This window comes from Vicugna pacos, chromosome 35 (assembly GCF_048564905.1).
Source record: "Vicugna pacos chromosome 35, VicPac4, whole genome shotgun sequence".
NCBI lineage: Eukaryota > Metazoa > Chordata > Mammalia > Artiodactyla > Camelidae > Vicugna > Vicugna pacos.
Window position 1 is genome coordinate 22462479 of NC_133021.1, and position 20831 is coordinate 22483309.

Consider the following 20831-nt stretch of genomic DNA (forward strand, 5'->3'; position numbering starts at 1 on the left):
GCGACTAGACTTCTGTATCTGGTCCTACCGCCCAGTAAGTATGAAGCAGGAGTCATTACCACACTTAAGAACTGAAAAACTGACTTCTGATGCACATATCCTGGGTAAGTTATCTGTGGATAAACTGCAACAAAAATATGGAAACACCAAAAGAGAAAGACGTAGGTAGTAAAACGAGTGGAACGAACCAGCAAGTTGAATGAAAAGTCCTCCTGAGATGGCAGCTGCACAGCAGAGCTGGAAAGCAGTCAAGGTAACAAAGAAAAGGAGGCAGTTACATGCGGCAGTGGCCTTCCGTACAGGAAGGCAGAGCAAACTAAAATGCGTCGTGTTTTAAGTTGTATTTTGTGTCACTTGGTATAGAACATCAGAGGCCTTTCAACCATGATCTTACATTCTGTTCTGAATGATGGAACCACAGAGAAGGAAATAAAATCACAGTACAAGTCTTGATTCTGCAGTAAACATTTTTACATAATGGGAGTAGTAATTTTTTATTAGTTTAGCTTTCAGAAGGAGCCAACATGAAAACAAGGGTAACAAGGGTACAGAATGGAACAGAATGGAATGTAAGTCTCTCTAGTGCACAGTTACCTTAGGGGGAAGAACAGGAGGGCTGCTGTCCTCACGCAGGATGAAGCCGGACGTGATGCTACAGGATGACACATGTCATCACTGGAAGAACTAAAGGCAACAATCCGGGCAGGTTAGGAGAGGGGTCGTGGGCTGAATCCTCGTCTGTCTTAGCAGAAAGGCAACAGATTAAGAACTCAGATTATTAATTGAAATACTGAAACCAACAGATAAATTTGGTGCCTTTGGAAGAAGGGAACTGTTGATTTTCATTGTAAGTTCTTTTATACTTTTATGTATTATGTATCTATGTCCTCAATTTTCACTTTAGGTTGTTTCACTTAAAAATTTTAATATACATAGAAACTTAAAAAAAAAAAAACTCGAATACTTAAAAATAGGGGGAAGTAGGGGAGGGTGTAGCTCAGTGGTAGAGCGTGTGCTTAGCCATGCACAAGGTCCTGGGTTCACTCCCCAGTACCTCCGCTAAAAATTAAATAAAAATAAATCTAATTACCCCCCCCCCAAAAAACTAAGAGGAAATAGATGGTTACTTTATTAATGAGTTTGTTCCTTTGCATGGTAATAGAAAAAAAATGTGCTTCAGTCTGAGAAGAAGCCTAAAAATGTAGGGAGAGGAAGCCATGAGTTGGAGGGGAACATGAGAGTTTGGCTCTTTACTAACCAGGTCTCAAAAGTAGGTTTTAATTCATTAGAGCAGGAATTTGAGAGCTGATCCCAGCGGGTGACGTGTGCACCTCTGTTGTGTTTTGTGCTGTCCTGCAGAGTGACGGTGTGCAGCAGACAACCTACCTCGCCCAGCGGTACAGCCATGAAGCAGTACGTGAGATCAGCAAGCTTCGACCATCCCCAGAGAGAGAGGCCCTCATCCAGCTTTCGGAAATTGTGCTCACAAGAGATAAATGACAACTCTTTCTGTTATTTCTGGCAGCTATTTTACCAGACTGTGCCTACAGAATTTTGTGGAATATATTTTGCTTCATGTGCAGAGAACCAAAAATCATTTTAAAAAATCATTTCCACCTTATTAATGGGATTTTTTTTTATTGGCAAAGTTTTTCAGAAACCTTTTTAAATGTACTTAAATCATCTGAAGGTCATTCTAGTCCTGTAAACTCTAATCGAGGTATGTTGACGGTTATATGTGGTATTGTTTACATGGTTAATATCCACATGGAAAGCCATTACACAAATAAATAATCAATGTTAAAATTCAAATGGTTTATCTTGTTTCACCGTAGAAGTAAAGATCATCAAATTGTGACGTCTACATTTCAATCCACATTAGATTTTTAACAGTATGCAAAATTTCATAGGAGAATGGTTTATTATAAAAGACTGTACATAAAATTTAGCCAACAGGTTATATACAAAATTAAGAGAACAATCCACTCAAAAAAAATGAAATGAAGCAGGTAGCTAGCTGATCACTAGTGGTACTGAAATCATGTTTAGAATTAACAAAGGCAAAATGCATATGCAACAGGCACACTGATTTGGTAGCCATAACGGTCTTTTAATTTTCAGAAATAAACGTTTTGCACTAGTCTTACCATTCACTATGCTGTTGTAAGTCTGTAACACCCAGTACATAACTGTAATCTGAAATCCAAACAAATCTCAATACACAGAAACCCACACGGGAGTATTCTACTTTAACATCCCAGGCAATGGAGAGTTACACACACGATGAGAAAACATCCCTCTAACCCTTAAATTAAAGGAGACACACAAAGTGCATGTGTTGCATTTCAATTATACCAATACAAATCTGTTGGTCAGGTGTATCTCCCTCCCTGTTCAATGATTAATACATGGCCCACCTTTTTGCCCCAATTATTTTATTTTTAGAATATTTTTATGTTACTAGTATCAGGTAACGAGTTTAAATAGTACCTAGTCAAAAACCAGTTGCATCCACTTCTAGAAAAAAGAAATAGGTAAGAGAGAAGTGTAATTTCCTTTCATTGAACCAGTATACAGCAGTCCCCTGGAAAACTGAAGGACTGATAGAGCAATCAAGAATTCTACCTACAGAATGTGCACTTGGACACATTTTCTTAGCTTTGAAAAAGTGACTTAAGAAAAGGAATTCAGTAGATTGACTTGTAAATAACCATCTCAGATTTTAAATCTGTAAAAATCAGCCACTGCTTTTGGGACAGGTTGAGGTAAGGCTAAAACTTTTTTCCAAGTTAATATATTGAGAAAATAGAACCATAATTCTGCAATAAATCAGTATCTTTTATTTATTAGTATTTTTTAAAGCAAACCAGTGAAGGAAAGGACAAAAACCTTTGGTTCACTTATGTATTTATGAATGAAAAAATTTATAATGCAAATTCACTCATTAAAAAACTTAGGTACAAATTACAACATTACAGATAAATCTTTTTTTGTTTTGTTTCACATGGAGACCTTAGAGACTCAATTCGTTTCAAGAGACCTAAGTACGAGTACTCCAAGTAAATATTACACAAACTGGAAGCATCTTGGATTTTTTTTTAAGTATATTTCAATACATAAATTTGTATGCATGCTTTAAACAAACAGTATATTTCAAGAATGAGAGTCTAAACAAAAAGTATGACCAGCACCAGCATTTAAGGTTTCTGATTTTACTATTAGTCTGACAGAGCGTTAGTAACCATGCTGCACTGAGACATGTAATGGCACGATCTGAATCATGATTTGTTAAATAGTATACCCCACACCCCCAGAATATTTAGGCTGGTCATAAAGTTAACAATGTGTAAGTAAGTATATAAGCATAATCAGTTAAAGACAGCCTCCTGTGTGAATTGCTGTTTAGCAATACCCAAACTGCCTCCAAGATTTATGCTTACAGGTAGACATTCAATTATACCAATAAAACAGCATGTCCTGAAAATATGGGCACATTTTAAAACATTTTAAGACAATTCTGTTAACCATAATGGTCCCACAGTATGACTGAGTGATGAGAAGAACCTACTTCAGAAGCAAGCACTTAATCAGCATAGTGCATGATTGACTCCACGTAGTTGCCCGGGAACAGGCCAGTCACTCGGTTGCAGACCCCTTCATACCAGCCGTCATCATTCTTCTTAATCACGTAAATGATCGCGCCCTCCATGAACGACAGCTCGTCGTCCTTGTCTTTTGTATAATCATATATTGCCACAACTATGGAGAAGAGTCAAAATATAACGTGGGTGCGCTACAGCCAACATTCCATTGAATTCTGAAATAGGCCAATTAACAGTACAGCAAAACCAACTGTCTATGAATATTCTTTTATTTCCTTATATCTATACATTCAGGTAGGTCAAGTGGCCACCACATGCTTACATCACTGGCTTGATCTTCGGGCCAAAGTGACAATTCAGCTAGACTACAGAAGTCAATAGTCTCTCCCAATCTATTTAGGAAAGATAGCTGAGTTTTAGGATTTATTAGATGTTGCCGTTCATTTGTTCAGGTATCTACTAAGTGCCAACCACTTGCAAAAGCACCACTTTTCAAAATAACTAGTGAGCGAAGCTGCACAGCCAATCAGGTAACAACTCAAGTTCCCTAATTTCAAAATACACCCTACACTGAGAGGCCAATCTCATCGTACTCATCCCAGGAAAATACTCATGTAACTTATGGGCTTTACCCAGACTTTTTTTTAAAATACACTGTAAAGGTCAAAAGAAATTTTTTTTAAAAGGGGAAGTAAGAGAGTGAAGACTAAGATTTAGAGAACGGTTTTGCAATTCCATGGTTATCTGTGATTATTTTGAGTTCAGAATATCCACTTCCTTTGCCAACAGTCGTAGAAAGGCATCAAAAAATTACTAGCCTTCCAAACTATTGGTTTATGAATTTAATTATTCCTTCCCTCTGCCTTTATAACAATAATTCTGAAATTATATGTAATTTTCCAGTATATGTGAAGTGGTATGCAATATAATTTTTTTATTACTTTACCTCATATAGTCTTTTTCTTAAAATAGAGTTTTTAAGACATTTAAGATATTCTGGAACTCATCTTTCCCTTAAGAAAGACGGCTTCTCCCTAGAATTATTCTGAATCAGTGAATTATAATAAGGAAGAGACCTGAGGTACTTCTGCACAGCATCATTTGCTAAATTAAAATAGGCAATCTTTTCCCCCTCACAAAATAGTACATTAAGTAAACTCAACAAGTCCATTCCCCTCCATTTTAATCCTGCAGCAGAATCATAGTATTGTGATTACAAGCTAATTAATATATCCAGTTTCAAAAACCCCAAAACATAAAGGATAAATAATATTAACTTATTATCCTGGTATTTTGGGCCAAATAACCACCCAAGAAAACTGAGTGATTGCTAGAGATAAACCCTTAGTTAAAAGAAAAAATTGTGTAATAATAAAAAGTTCAATTAACTATTGATTTGCCAAATATTAATAATCATTCTTTAACTTTGGTGATTGTTGTCTTGTGTATTAGGAATCACATCTTGAGTGGTATAGATGACTTAAACTGGTCATGACAAATGATATCCTTAAATCATTCAGCAGAATGAAAATTTTATTTCCTCAAGTTCTTAGTTCCACTTACACAAAGAGCTGATAAAAAAAAAATGAGCCCAATGAATTATGTTGCTGTTTTCCAAGTCCCCTGTGTAATGAAATCTAGTCACACCTAACCACCCCTCTCCCAATGCATATATTCTCATCACAACGCTCACTACTGAGTATTTAACCATTAACAATTCAGTGTCCATCCTACTCTCCAGAATCTTAATCCATATAAAGATCTAAACGCTCCTTTCTGTATGTGCTGGAGGGCTCTTTGGAACCAGAAACCTAATATTCTAATCTCTGTGTATCTACATGATACAAATTTGAAAACAACTATCTAGCCCCTCTGATATCTTCTTTTCCTCAGCTTAGAAACAACGCTTTCAACTGTTTCTCTTTATAGATGCACTTTCTAGATATTTCAGCTTTCTAAATATTCTCCTCTGAAGACATTTTTGTTTGCAAGATCTTAAAATGTGGTACTCTAATAGAAATGAATATGATCAGATTTGTACACATCAGGTTAAAGTTCAGCTGACAGACCCTAAGAATCTGGCTTTTGGAGCAGCCATGTCATACTGTTTAATATATTCAACTGAAATCCAAGTATTAAACCAGGTTTTAATCATCTTGTAATTTATAAAGGTGACCACTGAAGGCTTCAAATATAATCCTACCAAGTATCAACTTTCTGATTTAGACTAGGAGTCGGCAAACAATGATCCAAGGCCAAAACCAAGCCAATGCCTTTTTGTCGATAAAATTTTATGGGTTCACAGCCACATCCACTCCCTTGTGTATTGTCTATGCTTGCGTTTGTGCTACAGCAGTGGAGCTGAGTAGCTGTGACAAGAATGTATGGTCGGCAAAGTTTAAAGCATTTCCTTTTGCAGTATACACAAAATCAAATTATTATGCTGTACACCTGAAACTAATATGTTATCTCATTATACCTCAATTTCTAACTTTAAAAACAATTTAAAATATTATCTGGTCTTTTACAAAAAATGTGTGATGATTCCTGGTTTAAGACTCATTATTTCAATTTGTGAAGAGATTTTTAAATCCTGCTCTGTTACCAAGTATATTAACCTTTGTATCATTCCAGATTTGTTAAGTTATATAAATATAACTGTCCCATTTTCATAGTTACTTAAATTTGTTTTCCAAGCCAGAAAGTAAGGGTAAAAACACAATTCAAGACTACTCAAGTGTATCACCCTCAAAATAACCACAACATATCTCTATCCCAAGGTACATGAGAATCTAAACATGTGGAGTATGTTTAGAATATTCAAGATTTCCTAAATAATATGTAGAATATTGACTGTTAAAAAATATTAAAAAACAGCACATTGACTTTCAACCACGTATTCAAACCTTGGGCAGGTAGGAGTGCCTCAGGTTTCAAGGCTAGAATTATTTGCTTCAAGTCAGTTAATCCAGTGAAGCCAATAGAAGGGAATACATTTAAAGGTAATTAAATGTGATCAACTAAATTACAAGCATTTTTCAAAACTACAAATACAGATTTTAAAATAGCACAGAGTTGATGAAAAACAAACCCTCTTAAAAAATAGGATTTGTTTCTTTTCTACCCACTATTTCTTAATTATTACGGTGAATTTCAAGTAATGTAGGTAAATCTGGACATGAGTTACACGTAATTTCATGAGACGAAATTCTAGCAACTGTCTTTTTTTTACAAGATTAACTAATTGCAAACCTTAATTGAGGCTTTTTCTTATGGAGAGTACCAACATCTTTTCCAGTATCTAGATGTGAAAGTGTTCTATTTTTATTATAAAAGCTTAGAAACTCTTTTAAATATCATATATATATATAAAGTTCATATAAATCTAATTAGATGAACAAAGAAAATCATTGAACTCCGTCTTTGTGCCTTAGTTGTTTCATCTATAAAATGCAGGACAGGCAAATTCATCTCCAGCTGGAAGCATATGTCATTTGAAAAAGGACATCTAACATTATTTTTTTAATTGGAAAAAAAAAATTAAGAAAGAATTCTCCCTTTATATTGGGAATGTACAGGAAATAAAGTTTAGCTAAAATCACTGTGGCTGATAAGCTTATTCAAAAGGCGGAGAAGCACTGGGCTAGCTGTTCTTTATGGCTCTTACACACTATACTTAGTTCCTTCCCTTTACAGCAATTCAGGGATGACAGTGCCTTACCTTTCTCAATATAATTCTTAGGGGCCCAAGCAGGATCCCCGTCTGCATATGGGTCGTTATACTGGACCACAGCAGCCTCCTCATCTTCATAATCCACTGGAGGCGGCGGCGGTGGAGGGGGAGAGTCATCAAACATGGGGATGTCATCTGGTGGAGGTGGTGGTGGTGGAGTTGGACTATCAGCAACTAAAGAGTTCAGATAATTAATTTAAATCAGAAATTACACTCCGTGGAAATTCACCAGTTAACAGAGTTTAAGAAAGCTCTAATTCATCATATACGGCATGCACTATAATAAAACATGCAATGATTAGAAATAAAAGCTCGGTGTGTTAAAGCTTCTACTATTCTTAAGAATACTTTTGCAGTAATAAAATAAGCTAAAAAATAAGGCTATTAGGAAGTGCTACAAATTAATGAATGCAAGAGGTTAGGAAACAATGTCTCTTTTTATAAGGATTATAGGAGTAAGGAAGTTCCCTCACTCCAAGGGTCAGGTCAGAACAAATGTCACTCTAGTTAGCCTGCCTTTTGGCACATTCGTCACTTGGACTACAGTAAACTCTATGAATAATGTTACTTTAGTGGTCTGATATCCATTTACTGTGCACAATCATGTTCCTGATTTTGGCTTTTAGTTATCTTTAGTTCCACAGAAATACGTCTCCAGTGGGTTGATATGTATTTATTTCTGTTTGTTTTATTGGAGGAAAAAAAAAGAGCTGGTGGTATTAGGTCTGCTTCTATGTGTACATTTTCTATTCTTTTATTTAAATTTTAACAAGAGAAAATGAAATTAAAAATTAAGTAATTCCAAGCTAGTAGAAAATTTCATTATTTTTTAAAATGTTTGTATTCATAATCAACTTGTTAAACATAGAAAGCAAGCTAAGATTTTTACATTATTGCTGGTGAAACTAAGAATGGCTGAGGGAGCAAGTAGATCCTTAAAGATCCAATCTTCTAAGAATACATCCACAACAAAGATTTTAAAAATAAAGTACTGTAGGAAGATGTAATAAAAAAAAGAAAACAACCAGAAAGGAACTTATATCATGCAAAACAATAAAAACAACTCATACCTCAAATTCTAGATGGTTGTGGTATGTGCATGTGTGTGATTTAAGTAATCCAAGGTGTAAACAGTGAAATGGGAAAATGCCAGGCTAGAACAGTGCTCAGTGAACTATTATGACACCAGGTCACAAAAGCTCCCAGTGTTAAGGAATTCAAAGCTGGAACACAACTAACTCTTAACTTACATTTTTGATCCACAAATTTCTTTAAAAGTTAAAGACATATGAAAATGCTTTGATACAAACTGATACAGAAATTATATAGTATCTGTAGGGGAGAAATCAGAACTCCAACACACTGACTCATGCCAGTTCCTGGGGCTATTTACGTGAATAAAGAAAATGGTCATAATCTATTTGTAATGGAAGTTTTAACGTTTTCTACACCCTATTTCGAATAATGTACTGAGAATATAATCAAGGAATCTAGGTTTAAAACATATGCAGATTAACAGCTCTACTTGAGAACCACTTTAATTCTGTGATTTCTATTTTATCCTGTTGAGGGATGAAAAAGTCTAGTAGGAGAAAAAAATCCTTTGTGCTGATGCTCATTCTGATAGGTCTCAAACTGGTGTACAATTTCTTCTTCCATCAAATGCTTGGACCCATTTTATTTTTGCCCATCTCTTCCTCCATGAAGCTTCCTAGTGTTACTGAGAGAAGAAAATGGGTATGAATCCACTCTGACATCAAAGAGCCACAGCTCATATCCTTCATGGCTTAATATATAGATTATACACGTTTACCTGAATTCCTAAAGTACACGTTTACTCTTGATTTATACATAACTTACTAGTTTATAGTGTTTTCACTCAATTGTCTTTATGTCTAGCTACTGGTAATCTACATTGGCTTGTCTTCAAATTATACACACAGGGGCAAGTCTGGTCAATGTACTTCTCCGTGCATAATACTCTGTCTAGCACCATGCATAATTAGTTCAAAAACGCTCTTCTGATGTTAATCATAAACAGATGTAAACATACTGTTTTTTTAGAGGCTCATGTCTTAAACTGAAACACATTTATTAATAGGGTTAATAGCTACATGCATTATCACCAATTTGAGTGCCAGAAGACAGTGAATGTTTAAGAGAACACAGAAAATTTGTAATTCATAAAACATTTAAGAAACCGATAACACAGTTTATCAAAAATCTTCCTAACATGCTTTCAAAGAAAACAGATGCCAAAGCTGGGCATTCTGGAGCACACAGAGGAAAACTGACTCAAGTTCACGTCTGGGGGAAAGAACATATGAAACATGTGCTAAAATAGTACCATGGGCCTCTTTAGCAAAGACCACACATGCCTAGAATAATGTACACTAACACTGAATTTCTATTTAAAAAGGAGTTACCAAAAAGCTAATCAATGAGCTTTGGGCACACCAAATGGATGTTTATTACGGCTATTCAAAAATATTTCCTAAAAATTCTTGGCTGTAAAAGAAAAAATTTTAAAAACAATCTTGGCTGTAAGGCAGATCGAAGGTCGAACTGGCTTAGTTTTTAAATTTTTGCAGACTAAATTTTTAAGCTCTTAGACCATTAGGGACCAACAATTTACCTTAATTCACATGTTTAAACACGTTAGTGTTTCTAAAACAAATGTCAGCAATGAAGTTGGTTTACGCTGAAAAACTTCAACATTCTGAAACTAAATGTTTTATAAAAAGCCCATTAAATCACACATTTCTGAGAGGTAGGAATTCTGTCTTAGCCTACGTGTATATTCCTCCCAAAGCCCAGGACGCAGTACTGAATGAACAGATACTTGACTAGAGGAAGGGAGGACACGTGGGGAGGAACCCAACAAAGACAGCAAGAGCTGCACGATGGGATGTGCCACAATGTTTTCTCCCGGGAGATGGGCTGGTCAAGTGAGCTATCCATCTGTTCAAACCATTCTGAGGTGTGTCTGCACGGTGATGATCCCAAATGAGGTACATTAGTACCAGACCACCTTCCCTTCTCAACCTCAACAGCTATTTCGGCATAATACAATTCAGTAACAGGGCGGTTTTCATTTTGCCAAGGAACATTCACTATGATTCTGTAGTTAGGACTATATGTCTCCCAGAACTTCAAAGTAATCAGGTAGTAATAGAAAAACTACTCTAGCCTAATTAAATCCTTGTATTCAAAAGACTTTCCAAAAATCACGATACCTGATCTTCCTTCAGAGAAGACCTAAAAAGTTGCCAGATTTGCGAGTTCAGAAATAATCCTCATAGGTCCGCACGTAGCCAAAACATGAAGAAGGCTCTACACTGATTATTACTCTCACGTGGACAGCCTGGATTGAATTTACTTATTCCTGCAGATTCATTCTTATCCTAACAAAAAATCTTTCTACAGGTTCAAAATTACTTATGGATAAAAATCTGAGGCTACAAAGCTTTCTTCAAAAATTTTTTTAACTAAAGGAGAAAAACAGAAAAACAAAAAACAAAACAAAACAACCCATCCCAACCACATAATAAATTTAATCTTACAGTGTAACTATACACCTGGATGAATTTGCTGGCAAAAGAAAATGAATTTCCCTAATAACTATTGAAAGCTAGTAGATTCCACACAATTTGAATTATGGGGTTTGACTGGGCTTTCCTTAAGAATCCAAAGATCAGAGTTCATGTTTTAGAGCATGTAAATATGTAAGAAAGTTGCAGTTTTGAAATTTATATGGGTCAGTAATCATGCACACGAGGGGAAAAACTGAAGATCGTGCTCTTCAGTTTCAATAACATATCTGCACCAATTTTCAAGGTAAGATTAGCTTCTCAATAAAAGTAAGGAAAATGATGACTCATCAGCCATGCATGCTATAAGGAGACAGCCTCTACTCTTTGATAGCTTGGTTTTTCCAAACTTACTGTTTTCCTGCACCCTGGCCACGAAGCCTGTGAGAGGTATCTGTGGAGTCAACTGAGGCATAGGGGGAGGGGGTGGAGCAATAGAAACTGGCAGCAACAACACAGTGTGGGGGAAGTAAAACAGATAAAGGAAAGAAAAGGAACAAACAAAAAGCAGAAGTCAGTTACAAAGGACCACAAACATAAGTATGCAAAGAACAGTTTGCAAATGAAACAAAACAAAACAAAAAACAAAACAAAAACCTGCAGAACCTTCTCCAAGTTCACTTCCCACGAGCAAACCTAAAGCTGAGTTGTTCTTAGCCAATAGACTAATTTTTTTAAAAAACAAATACATTTCTTTTAATCCTAATGCCATATTGTTTGGGGGAAGATTTAAATGTACCATCACCTTCACTTTCATACAATGAAATTTTTGAATTCTAAGGAAAGATTTTTTAAAAACGGGTAACAATGAAATACCAATAAAGGTTTCCAGAATATTGTGTCTTCATCTCATCTAACTTAACAGGTACGCCTAGCTTTAGGGTAATGTTGTAAATTAGAACTCAAATAAACAAATGTTATGGAATAGCTGTTTATTCCATGTATAAATAAATGCATTAATTACAGGGTTCCTTTAAAAACAGTTCTTATTATGTATCTAAATCTACACACAGCTCTCTAGGAAAAATTCTTGTTTGTAAAACAAAGTTATTTTTCTTTTTTAAGTTGACAGTTTTATTTTTAAAGGCATCACTCTTAAATCTACTAGGGAATAAGAGTGCCCCATTTACCAAGTTAATTATTCACTGAATTTCATGGGATATTTCAAAAGTGACTTCTTCCTTTTCATCACTATTCTGAAAAATAAAAACCCTGATCTAACAATAGTTAAAATATGCAATTATTTGCATTAAAGTAACTTCTAAAGATCACTGGGTAGCTGGAAACACTCCAACTTCTTTCTGGAGAACACATAATTTATAGGAAATTGACACCAACTGCTCATGTGGGCAGAAAATGTATTAAAAATTCTAACTATCTAGAAGTCAATTATTACGTTTACCACCCTGTCTTATTATAACAAGACAGTAATGGCCAAAGATTGCTCAGAAAAAGTCAACACGACTGAACCACGAAATTCAGTTTACTGGTAGTCACCAAGAAGTGACATTAAGTTACCAGGGAAAAACAATTTACTGATTCCCAAGAATCATTTAATTGAAAGATTGCTTCAATTAAGCCAATCTACAAATTGTTTGGTTAAGCATAAAAATTTGAAAAGAGGTTCAGTATTCAAATAAGCAACAACTTAAAGCAATATATGTGCATTAATATTCATGTATGACTAAAAATAACATTCAGTTCACTATGAAACTGGTCCTGGTTCATTCTGATACTCTATATACAGAAGTATATACAAGGATGTATATACTCAAACAAGTGTGTGTGTGTGTATATATATATATGCACATATATATACACATATATATGACACTTTTAATAAATAAAACATTACAGCTTTGTAACTTAAAAAGAAAAAAAAAACCCCACAAACTTAAAAAATTTATTTTAGAAACAACCCTTAGTAACTAGCCATGCTGGTTAGTACATAAACAAAAAGAAAGGCAATGCTGTGACAATACTAATCGTTATCACCACATTCAGACAGAGGGATATATGCACATCACAACACTAAGAACACTTACTACTACTACTACAACACCGACAGTAACTCAGGTTGAAGGATAATTAATTTGACAACACATAATAATTTATTTAAAAGTTGAGGCCAAATTTGCTTCACAATATCCAAAAAAATACAGACATTCAGTGATGAAAATGTCGTGTGAGGATAAGTGACCCACCAAGGACTGTTTAAACACTACTACACAGACATGTGTCAGGTGCAGAATCACCAAAAAGCCTTGTTGTGGAGCAAACTGAATGTCTAAGTGATGGAAAGAAACATAATGAACATGAAGTAAAGATGGGACCTAAAAATGCAGTATAAAATGAAAACAATATATAGTTCATGAAACTAGTGAGCCTAATAATCAGATTATCTGTGGAATATTCGGCCGCCAGCTACTTTTCATTCCCAAAAGGAGACCAGGGGAAATGCGAGGTAAAATTCTAACTGGAAAAGTTTCTTAGTAGCTTAGATGAAAATTTTAGTCTGGAAAAAGGATTGTATAAATTTGGGGATTATCTGTGATTTGTGACATTTCTGCTAAAATGGTTTTCAATTCTTAGCAGTTTTTTGCTTATGACACAATTAATCTTTCACTGTAAAATGTAACCAAAAAATAAATAAGAGAACTTGCCCCCAGCTCTACTTTAAAATACTTGTTCAGAACATACATCATAAATAAAAGGAACTTAAAACCAACTTTCTATGTAAATGTGGGGTATTCAGTGTTTTTTAGGTAAAATAATACAACACAGCACACAGCTCTAGAAAGCAGCCAGCTACAAAAAGCCACGTGGGAAAGTGAGTTTCAGACTATGCCCCGTGATCACCACTTCAAGCCAGTAACAGATACTGAACAATCGGCTCATTTCAGATTTCTCCTTGTTGGCGTGAGCATCTGGATATGGAAAGTGAAATTAGTGACTACCCTGAGCAATTTGAACTTTCTGACATTACATGCCAAAGCTATTTTCTAATCTTATCAGCCTTTAAACATTGATTGCAGTTAGTGTTGAGATGTGCAATTTGAGGTGAACAGAAAGAAATCAAAAAAAGTCCTCCCCACTGTTATAATTATTAGAGACAGAATAAGCAAGCATCACAAATGTTTCTTGATGGTTTTGAACTCATTTCAGTATAGGTTAACAAGCTTAAAAGTGATAGCCAGCAATTTTGTTCTATAATTGTAAAGAAAAATTGTCCCAATGTTTTTTAACTTTACTATTATTGAATTCTATTAAACATGCCAATAAAAATAAACTCAGCTTAATTAATTTCAGTGTTTTTCTTCTCGAGCTCTATTTACAGTAATAAAAATTTCATCAGTTAAATTTTAGTATACAAGTATACTCAGGAAGTCTTTTGAAAGTGATAAAAGCAATTATTCTTAAAATGGTACCATTCAAGGTCTAACTTCTTATAAAACAAAAATGAGTATGAAATAGCATGGTTTCAATTGTTGTCTATCACTGGTAAAAATAACAATTTCCAATAATTTCCTTCAAAGGGAGCTCCACCGCTGCGGTGTGCCTGCAAAGCACAAGCTTACTTGAATTCTGAGAATAAAGTGGACCTCCATTAACATGAGGCTGAGCAGAAAACTGAGCAGTCACAGAGGGAGTCCGTCTGTATCCACCAGAAGATGTCGAGGAAGTGGTAGAGTTGTGTCGAGAAATCTGCCTGGTCATTGTGCCATACTGGGAGCCAGGAGCTGAGCCCGGGGCTGCTGAAAAGCATTAGTCAAAGGCAACCGACAGAGAACTTGAGCATTGCACGTCACCTCCGATGGCAGGACAAAGAGAAGGAGGGCTCTCGGTAAGAAATATTTACGACTTTTTTTAAAGCCCACAGCACGAAATAAAGAGAAAAGTAAAGATAAAGATAAAACATAGATAGCTCTATTTCTGAAGTTACAAAAAAGAAGGAAAAACAGATACTGTGTGGAAAGCTGCAAAAGTAAGTAACATTTTTAAGCCTTTTAATTTACCATAATCCCAAGTGGTATTTTGCTAACACTGTGTATAAATTTTTTTCTGTATCATTTTAGAACACACAGCTTTTATATGTTAACTGTGTCTCCCCAGCAAAGAAAGTACCAAAAGATAAGCCTGAGGTGGAAAGCATTTAGTTATCAGATATGAATGTATTAATCTGGTTTACAAACTTCTTCCTTTCTATTGCCAAATCTTCAGAAGCACAGTATAAGAATCTATCCAGCCAAACCTGGCTTAAATTATAAGATTTAAATAGTTAAGTATATTTTTCACATGTACTACTGTATTTATTTGAACATTTAATGTGATAGCAGTTAGTATCAATACATATTAAAATCATTTTCAAGAGAAGTATAATTTCGAGTTTCAAAGCATTTACATATTATATAATGTCAGATTTGCTATTTATCTCAAAATTTTTCAAAATAACACATTTTTCCATATCACTTATCTTTCTGTAACTGATAAAACAGAGAAAAAAAATTTAGACTCTGTAAAACATGGACATTTTAGGCAGCTTTGTGTAGAAAATCCATTGTCCTTATCCATACTTGGAGGGCTTTTTTTCCATACCACACCCAAAGCAATCTTTTTAAAAATTATCATGCATATCTAAACTATCTAAAGTATTAATAATACTTAAAATTTTATTCAATGTCATCTTTACCAACATTTCAAAAGTTTAAAATTTAAAAGGTTAATAAAAAGTTCAAAGCCTCTCAAGTTAACTGTACCTTCCAAAGGTAACTCAAGATTCACATTGTTCTCCTAAACATCTAACCATGACAGCACATTAAAAAACAGCATCCTAGTTTCCTTTCATTCAGTTGTCTAACTTAACTTCTCCTGGAAGTCATGCAAGTTATTAGAAAAAATCATACAGCAGAGGTTGTTCATTAAAAGAAGTGCTAATATTTAACATTTTGGAGCTCCCAAGCATAGGCAGTCACTATTTAAATCATCCACATGCTCATTTTCTAAACAGAAACATACTTTTAAATACTCTATTCAAATTCCTTCATGAATGAGTAATTTTGAATAACTAAGATTTCCAAAGAGCTAAGAAGTGACCCTTTAACCATTTTTAACAGAAATCTCAGTAAAATGATTTTTGTATTTCTTTGACTTGTATAAAAAGTGTATAAAATCCAAGTTATTTTTATTGGTGATTTAAAACCAAAACCAAACTATTTACAGTAGTTCTAAACTATGCCTGTTTTAGAACTTAATATCTTATTATGAAATAAATCATAATACCAAAGGGTATGTGATTGATACATAATTATATATGGCATATAAATAATACATATAATATATACAGTTATATATACTAATATAGTCTATATTTATAATGGTTATATGTATTTTTTCATAAATATTATATATATATAAATATAAATTAAAGGAAAAATTAGATAAATATCCAGCTCCAAGAAATAGAATATTACCAGTATCCCTGAAGCTTCCTATTTGCCCCTTCTGGATCCTAAACTCTAAAAGATATGTGTTAAATGTTCCCTTTCTTCACTACATATAGTTTTTTTTTTAAATCACAGATAATTATAACCTCAAACAATACATAAAGATTTTGTAAATTTATAAATTTTCATAATAGAATGATTATGTATTCTGTTGGATTGCTGTTTTCCTTTGATATTTTTTAAGATTCATCCATGTTGATAAATATATCAATGTATCATTTTTATTGCTTTCTTTGCATGTGACCATGCTATAATTATTTATCCATTCTACTGTTGCATCCTGGGTTGCATCCAGATTTTTGCTAGTATTATTACCACTACTATGAACATCCCTAAATATAGTGCCTAAGTTTCTTCAGAACAGTGATTCTCAAACGTCAGCACTGATGAGGATTTCATCCTGAGGGCTTGTTATAACAGATTGCAGGGCTCCAGTCTCAGAGTTATGAATGAGGAGGTCTGGAATGGAACCTGAGAATTTACATTCCCAACTAGTTTCCCCATGATGATGCTATCAGTCTAGAAAATCATTCTCCAAAAACTACTACTCTAGAACAGCAGTTTTAAAAATCCATGGTCTTAGGGTCCACTCTAAAGTTAGAGAACCTCAAAAAGCTCTTTGAGGTGGGTTATAGTGAGGTAACTACCATACTAGAAATTAAAACTGATTTATCTTTAAAGCACATGAATATACAAATACACATTCCATTGGCTGTCAAAATGATGTTATCATATGTTATGTAGCCTCTGGAAAAATCCACTGTGTACTTATACTAGAATGAGAATGAAAAGGGCAAATAAGTCTTAGTATTATTATGCTTATAGTTCTGACCTCAAGAACCCCATGGAAGGATCTTGGCAATCCCCAGAAGACCCATTACCATATTTTGAGAACCGGTACTCTAAGGTAAGTATCTAGAAATGAAACCGATAAATCTAAGCTAGAAACCTGTTTCAACTTGACTAGGTAAAACATATTATTTTCTAAAGTGAGTATGTCAACTAATGAATTCCCCACAGCGATGCACTTTTCTGTTACTGGACATCTTCAACAATGTCTGGTGTTAGGAGACTCCTACATTTTTACCTATCTGGTAGATTTAAAATAGTATCTCAAAGTTTTTATTTTCATTTTCCTGATTATTATTAGATTGAGGGCATTTTTTTTTCACATGGACTTTCTACCAACAATTTCTATTATTATTAGGGTCTTTTTTTTTTTTTATTACCTCCTTTTGCTCTTTCTCCTTTGAGTACCAGTGCCCAGGTTTTGAAAAGAAGTTGCTAGATGGCTGTATTTCACAGAAACTGACACTCAGCTCTTACTACTCAAAACAACCCTATCCATTTCTACCCAAACGCAACTGTACTTTTCTAGGCTGAACGGTTTTATACTGCATCTATATTTGGAATTCCTTATATGCTCAATCCAGTCCCTCCAACTTGGGAATAATTTAAATGTGTTTTATTGAAAAGAGTTTCATGGCATTCTCAGACACTGTAAGTACTGGGCTATTTCAGCGTTTTTCAACTGCGATCAGAGCACCTCACACCACATCCTTTTCCTTTTCCTTTTTCTTCCTCCTGTCCCCTGACTTCACTCCCACTTCTTTGTTGTATATACCAGGGAGTTCCAAATCAAGTTTCACTTAAAAAAAAAAAATACTGCATTACTAATAAAAAAAATTTCTGAACAATCACTGCTATAATTTTCTTCAATGCAAACCATGTTAAATTGGTTATAAACTAGGCACAGAAGCACTTGGCATTGCAGAGAAGTTTCTGTGTAACTTCAGAGGCCTTTCACCAGAAGAAATTAGTGGTAAATTAGATTTAATATTTTAAACTTTGTATTACCACCTACAACCTAGGATCTATAAAAGCTAGCCATCTACCAGAGGGGTTTATTGTGAATTATGCAAAGTAAGTTAGGTCACTGCTGGTTATGCAGTCTCACCTATCCCTGCGCTCACTGGGAGCAGGGGCACAAGAGGGGGCGCTGGTGCAGCTCCAGGAGGAGGAGGGACAGACACGTTTTCTAATTAAGATAGTTTATAATTCTGGTCAGAGTGCAAGAAAGAGAACTAACCATTCTGAAACAGTAAGAAAGTGCACTGTTTTGGAAAGCAGAAAAAAAGAGACACACCCATATGTAAAGCACATTCAAGCGAGTAAGAATTTTATTAGATAAAAAGGCCACTGAGTTCACACTTGCATTAACTATAAAATATGCCTGTTTTTTTAAGCTTTTTCTCCTTTTTCAACAACATCCTTGAGAAGCTAAGAATTTTTCCCTAATGTTTTGATTACTGAACTTACTTTTTAAATGCATATTTTTAACACCATAGAGTTTTCCTTTCATTTACTAAAAAAATCAAGAGATCAATTTTATGCTCTGCAATGATTTCTTAAAATTTTAAATAATCTAAAAAATAAAAGAGCTTTTCCTAATTTAACCCCATTTTATATTCATGGCATTTTATTGAAGTATCTATTGAATATCATAAATACGGTAGAGTCACAGAACCAGCTAATACCAGAGTGATAAACTAGCCTACATGGCCACATCAAAGCTCAACGATACCTAACTCACATAAAAGACACTGATCTTTTGGTTGAATTATCAACAATACTGGTTTGCTGTTGAAATAATAAATATCATTCTTGACTTGTGCCAGAGGCAAGTATTTCTAAAGCAAAATTGTCAAAAAATTATTCAATAAAGCTATTTAATATGCTGTTTTATATGTAAGGAGAAACAGCTATAAAATTATAGACTGAAAACTAATCAAAAACTGTTATTGAATTTATTCATTTTCATTCCAGCAACAATCACATAAATTTAATAATTTTATCTAACAGAACTAAATTAATTCAGACTTCCACAATAAAGCTCATAAATACTACCACATATTAAAGTGAATTACAGGTAACATACCTGGCCCAATAGTGGGCGGTGAAGGTGTAGGCACGGCAATGGGGATGCCAATACTGCTGCTTCCACTGTTTTCCCGGCTCCCACTTCCTCCACTGCTTCCACTGCAAAGGAAAGAGAAAAACTGTGAAGCTAGCAATTCCAGAGATTTATCCAAAAAAAAAAAAAAAAAATCAACTCAAAGCCACTCAACACTCTTTTTATATGTGTGTGTGCATGTGTTTATATATATAAACTGTTCAATACAAAGTTTAACCCTAATACGTGAAGTGGCCCTCTGTTTCATTCTATTTCTCCATCTACTGGAAACCAATATAATCACACAGTACTCAGAACTATCAAAAGAGATCACTGAGAAATGAATGACCAATATCATAATATAATACAATGAGTCAACGAAGATTCATTTAAAACCTAGTAGAAACAGCAGTGAACAAAGCAGGTATGAACTACATTGTCATAGAACTCTTAGTTGAAAATGGGGGAAAGTAAGACATTAAAAGATAGCGTGAGGGAAGCCACAAAAGATGCAATGGAAGTTAATGAAAATGGTAACCAGTTTTAGTCTGAAATCAGTATGTAAATCTCCACTCACCTGAAACAATGGTGATAAAACAAATTTTTGGAAAAAATGAGCAAATGACAAAAAAAAAAAAAGACAATAATGAACTTTCTGGCAAGGAACATTCTAGAACAGTCAATACTGTTAAACTCTAACCAATTCCCTACTATTCTAATTCCTACAGATTTCCTGTCCCTGCAGGTGTATGATTTTGCACTGACCAGCTTTAGTGAAGTGAACATGCATGTGAATATGTACACAGATGTACATATGTGCACACGTGCAGCCTTAAGCTCCATATTATATGTTTTAAATCACATCACTGGCTCAACAGGCCCAGAAACCCAACAGGACAAAGATATGCACTGCACAGATAAATTTTTTTCTCCAATATGATAATTCTATAATTACATAATCACACACTAATACAAGGGAAAAAAGTGATTTTTTTTAATTTAATTTTATTTTTTCTTGAAAAGTGATTTATATAACAAAAACAGCTTTGATGTGAAGGCCTCCCTACTCTCTCAAGCTGGCCAACACTCTGCTTTGTGCCATCACTGCATCGTAAACAGAAGAGTATTTCTGCACTTAATGCTCTTCTACAATTACTGGCTTATGTGTCTTTTTCTAATGAAGGTTGGCGAGTTAAGAGCCTGTGGACCAAATGTGGCCCACGGTCTGATTTTTATAACCTGTGAGCTACGAACATTTTTTTTTTTTTTACATTTTAAATAGTTGAAAAAAAATCGAAAGAGGAATAAAACTTTACAATACATTAAAATTATATGAAATTCAAATTTCAGTGCTATATATAAAGCCTAACTGGAACACAGCCACACTCATTCACTTACGTGCTCCCGGTGGCTGCTCTCATGCTACAATGACAGAGCTGAGTAACTACA

General features: G+C 34.5%; 2 protein-coding genes across 15 annotated transcripts in view; one reads left to right on the forward strand and one right to left on the reverse strand.

The window, feature by feature from the left end:
- Positions 1 to 1812, forward strand: part of PDSS1 (decaprenyl diphosphate synthase subunit 1) — a 38191-nt gene extending 36379 nt beyond the window's left edge. For both annotated transcript variants that reach the window (XR_012067265.1, XM_072955240.1), the window contains exon 11: positions 1360 to 1812. Coding sequence is in view for 1 of the 2 variants with exons in the window: in XM_072955240.1 (XP_072811341.1) it covers positions 1360 to 1500 (141 nt within the window). In the remaining variant the exon portion in view is untranslated. The remainder of the gene's footprint in view (positions 1 to 1359) is intronic.
- Positions 1813 to 2089: 277 nt separating this feature from the next.
- Positions 2090 to 20831, reverse strand: part of ABI1 (abl interactor 1) — a 99901-nt gene continuing 81159 nt past the window's right edge. For 2 of the 13 annotated variants that reach the window (XM_072955230.1, XM_072955228.1), the window contains 5 exons: positions 19368 to 19468; positions 14504 to 14677; positions 11280 to 11366; positions 7324 to 7509; positions 2090 to 3759 (listed from right to left, as the gene is read on the reverse strand). In XM_072955230.1, coding sequence (XP_072811331.1) covers positions 3584 to 3759; positions 7324 to 7509; positions 11280 to 11366; positions 14504 to 14677; positions 19368 to 19468 — 724 coding nt within the window. In that variant the 3' untranslated portion in view covers positions 2090 to 3583. Of the gene's footprint in view, positions 3760 to 7323; positions 7510 to 11279; positions 11367 to 14503; positions 14681 to 18386; positions 18468 to 19367; positions 19469 to 20831 lie in introns of all 13 variants that reach the window. The other 11 variants (XM_072955229.1, XM_072955227.1, XM_072955231.1 and 8 more) reach the window with 7 other exon arrangements.